General features: G+C 50.7%; 1 protein-coding gene across 1 annotated transcript in view; it reads left to right on the top strand.

The window, feature by feature from the left end:
• Positions 1-451: 451 nt before the first annotated feature.
• tbc1d31 (TBC1 domain family, member 31) overlaps positions 452-3,974 on the top strand; it is a 46,401-nt gene continuing 42,878 nt past the window's right edge. Inside the window, exon 1 of the mRNA XM_043688667.1 lies at positions 452-753. Coding sequence (XP_043544602.1) covers positions 677-753 — 77 coding nt within the window. The 5' untranslated portion in view covers positions 452-676. The remainder of the gene's footprint in view (positions 754-3,974) is intronic.

Raw genomic sequence — 3,974 nt, 5'->3', positions numbered from 1 at the left:
TTTATTGAAATGATTTAAGTATAAATACTGAAAATAAAAATCAAGATAAATTTTGTCATTATCTCATTACTATTTTTGAGATTGAATGTATTTTATGCATTGCAAGAGGAGCTACACTTCAAAAAGTACTTCATTGGCGGAGAAAAAATTCGCAGAACCTTTAAATACAATTTTCCTTTCCAACAACTTCCCTTATCAAACCAACTCCGAAAACTAGAATTCCCAGAAAGAAAAATAGAAACTGCGAGAAAAACTTAGTTCGACTGACAGCATTCATGGAGAGAAAGCATTCCTGAAGAAGGGCTCATGCCCGAAACATCGATTCTCCTGCTCCTTGGATGCTGCCTGACCTGCTGCGCTTTTCCAGCAACACATTTTCAGATGGAGAGAAAGCAGTTAACCTTACTTCAGAACTACAACTCCCAGAATGCGCCGCAGACGGTAAACGTAGTGATGTCACTTCCTCCACGACCGGATTTTACTGCAAAGAATGTTCGTTATTTTGAGGGGTTTGTTTGGTTGAAGTGTTTCGAATTTGTAAATTGGATTTTGATTTAATGTGTCTGTTTTCTAGAAAACCTTTCCGTTTGGAGGGTATTTAAGTATTTTACAGATGATGTGATGAGGTGACAGTGACGGAAAGTTTGAATTTGCCGCCGAGCTGGTTACCACCCTGATGCAGATCAGCGACATCGGAGCCCGGCCCCAGGGCAAGATCTGGCATCGAAGGCCCAACCCCTCAGCAACCGACGGGTAACATTATCCTTGTCTGCCATTTACAGCAAAAACACCTATTCGACTGAAGCAGGCATCAGTGCAGTGTGTGGGATCTCTCTCTCCTATGTTTGACTGTGACAGGCATCAGTGCAGTGTGTGGGATCTCTCTCTCCTGTTTGACTGTGGCGGGCATCAGTGCAGTGTGTGGTATCTCTCTCTCCTGTTTGACTGTGATAGGCGTCAGTGCAGTGTGTGGGATCTGTCCCTCCTGTTTGACTGTGATAGGCGTCAGTGCATTGTGTGGGATCTCTCTCTCCTGTTTGACTGTGACAGGCATCAGTGCAGTGTGTGGGATCTGTCGCTCCTGTTTGACTGTGATAGGGGTCAGTGCATTGTGTGGGATCTCTCTCTCCTATTTGACTGTGGCAGACAGCAGTGCAGTGTGTGGGATCTCTCCCTCCTGTTTGACTGTGATAGGCATCAGTGCATTGTGTGGGATCTCTCTCTCCTGTTTGACTGTGACAGGCATCAGTGCAGTGTGTGGAATCTCTCCTTCCTGTTTGACTGTGGCAGGCATCAGTGCAGTGTGTGGGATCTCTCCCTCCTGTTTGACTGTGGCAGGCATCAGAGCAGTGTGTGGGATCTGTCTCTCCTGTTTGACTGTGGCAGGCATCAGTGCAGTGGGTGGGCTCACTCTCTCCTGTTTGACTGTGATAGGCATCAGTGCATTGTGTGGGATCTCTCTCTCCTGTTTGACTGTGACAGGCATCAGTGCAGTGTGTGGGATCTTTCTCTCCTGTTTGACTGTGGCAGACAGCAGTGCAGTGTGTGGGATCTCTCTCTCCTGTTTGACTGTAGCAGGCATCAATGCAGTGTGTGGGATCACTCCCTCCTGTTTGACTGTAGCAGGCATCAGTGCAGTGTGTGGGATCTCTCCTGTTTGTCTGTGACAGGCATCAGTGCAGTGTGTGGGATCTCTCCCTCATGTTTGACTGTGGCAGGCAGCAGTGCAGTGTGGGATCTCTCTCTCCTGTTTGACTGTGGCAGGCATCAGTGCAGTGTGTGGGATCTGTCCCTCCTGTTTGACTGTGGCAGGCATCATAGCAGTGTGGGACCTCTCTCTCCTGTTTGACTCTGGCAGGCATCAGAGCAGTGTGTGGGATCTCTCTCTCCTGTTTGACTGTGGCAGGCAGCAGTGCAGTGTGTGGGATCTGTCTCTCCTGTTTGACTGTAGCAGGCCTCAGTGCAGTGTGTGGGATCACTCCCTCCTGTTTGACTGTGGCAGGCATCAGTGGGATCTGTCTCTCCTTTGTTTGACTGTGACAGGCATCAGTGCAGTGTGTGGGATCTTTCCCTCCTGTTTGACTGTGATAGTCATCAGTGCAGTGTGTGGGATCTCTCTCTCCTGTTTGACTGTGACAGGCATCAGTGCAGTGTGTGGGATCTCTCTCTCCTGTTTGACTGTGACAGGCATCAGTGCAGTGTGTGGGGTCTCTCCTTCCTGTTTGACTGTGACAGACATCAGTGCAGTGTATGGGATCTCTCCCTCCTGTTTGACTGTGGCAGGCAGGAGTGCAGTCTGTGGGATCTCTCTCTCCCTTGTTTTACTGTGATAGGCATCAGTGCAGTGTGTGGAATCTCTCCCTCCTGTTTGACTGCGACAGACATCAGTGCATTGTGTGGGATCTCTCTCTCCTGTTTGTCTGTGACAGGCATCATTGCAGTGTGTGGGATCTCTCCTTCCTGTTTGACTGTGACAGACATCAGTGCAGTGTGTGGGATCTCTCTCTCCTGTTTGTCTGTGGCAGGCATCAGTGCAGTGTGTGGGATCTCTCCCTCCTGTTTGACTGTGGCAGGCAGCAGTGCAGTGTGTGGGCTCTCTCTCCTGTTTGACTGTGGCAGGCATCAGTGCAGTGTGTGGGATCTCTCCCTCCTGTTTGACTGTGGCAGGCAGCAGTGCAGTGTGTGGGCTCTCTCTCCTGTTTGACTGTGGCAGGCATCAGTGCAGTGTGTGGGTATCTCTCTCTCCTGTTTGACTGTGGCAGGCATCAGTGCAGTGTGTGGGATCTCTCCCTCCTGTTTGACTGTGGCAGGCAGCAGTGCAGTGTGTGGACTCTCTCTCTCCTGTTTGACTGTGGCAGGCATCAGTGCAGTGTGTGGGATCTCTCCCTCCTGTTTGACTGTGGCAGGCATCAGTGCAGTGTGTGGGCTCTCTCTCCTGTTTGACTGTGGCAGGCATCAGTGCAGTGTGTGGGATCTCTCTCTCCTGTTTGACTGTGGCAGGCATCAGTGCAGTGTATGGGATCTCTCTCTCTTGTTTGACTGTAGCAGACATCAGTGCTGTGTGTGGGATCTCTCCCTCCTGTTTGACTGTGGCAGGCATCAGTGCAGTGTGTGGGATCTCTCTCTCCTGTTTGACTGTGATAGGCATCAGTGCAGTGTGTGGGATCTCTCTCTCCTGTTTGACTGTGACAGGCATCGGTGCAGTGTGTGGGATATTTCCCTCCTGTTTGACTGTGACAGGCATCAGTGCAGTGTGTGGGATCTCTCTCTCCTGTTTGACTGTGATAGGCATCAGTGCAGTGTGTGGGAGCTGTCCCTCCTGTTTGACTGTGATAGGCATCAGTGCAGTGTTTAGATTAGATTAGATTAGATTAGATTACTTACAGTGTGAAACAGGCCTTCGGCCCAACAAGTCCACACCGACCCGCCGAAGCGTAACCCACCCATTCCGCTACATTTACCCCTTTTCCTAACACTACGGGCAATTTAGTATGGCCAATTCACCTGACATGCACATCTTTGGACTGTGGGAGGAAACCGGAGTACACGGAGGAAACCCACGCAGACACGGGGAGAATGTGCAAACTCCACACAGTCGCCCGAGTCGGGAATTGAACCCGGGTCTCTGGCTCTGGCGCTGTGAGGCAGCAGTGCTAACCACTGTGCCACCGTGCCGCCCTCAAACAGGATCTCAGTGTGTGGGATCTCTCGCTCCTGTTTGACTGTGACAGGCATCAGTGCAGTGTGTGGGACCTCTCCCTCCTGTTTATCTGTGACAGGCATCAGTGCAGTGTGTGGGATCTCTCCCTCCTGTTTGACTATGGCAGGCATCAGTGCAGTGTGTGGGATCTCTCCCTCCTGTTTAACTCTGGCAGGCAGCAGTGTAGTGTGTGGGCTCTCTCTCTCCTGTTTGACTGTGGCAGGCATCAGTGCAGTGTGTGGGATCTCTCCCTCCTGTTTAACTGTGGCAGGCA

Source organism: Chiloscyllium plagiosum, chromosome 4, assembly GCF_004010195.1.
Source record: "Chiloscyllium plagiosum isolate BGI_BamShark_2017 chromosome 4, ASM401019v2, whole genome shotgun sequence".
Taxonomy (NCBI): domain Eukaryota; kingdom Metazoa; phylum Chordata; class Chondrichthyes; order Orectolobiformes; family Hemiscylliidae; genus Chiloscyllium; species Chiloscyllium plagiosum.
This window is presented reverse-complemented; position numbering and strand designations above follow the sequence as displayed.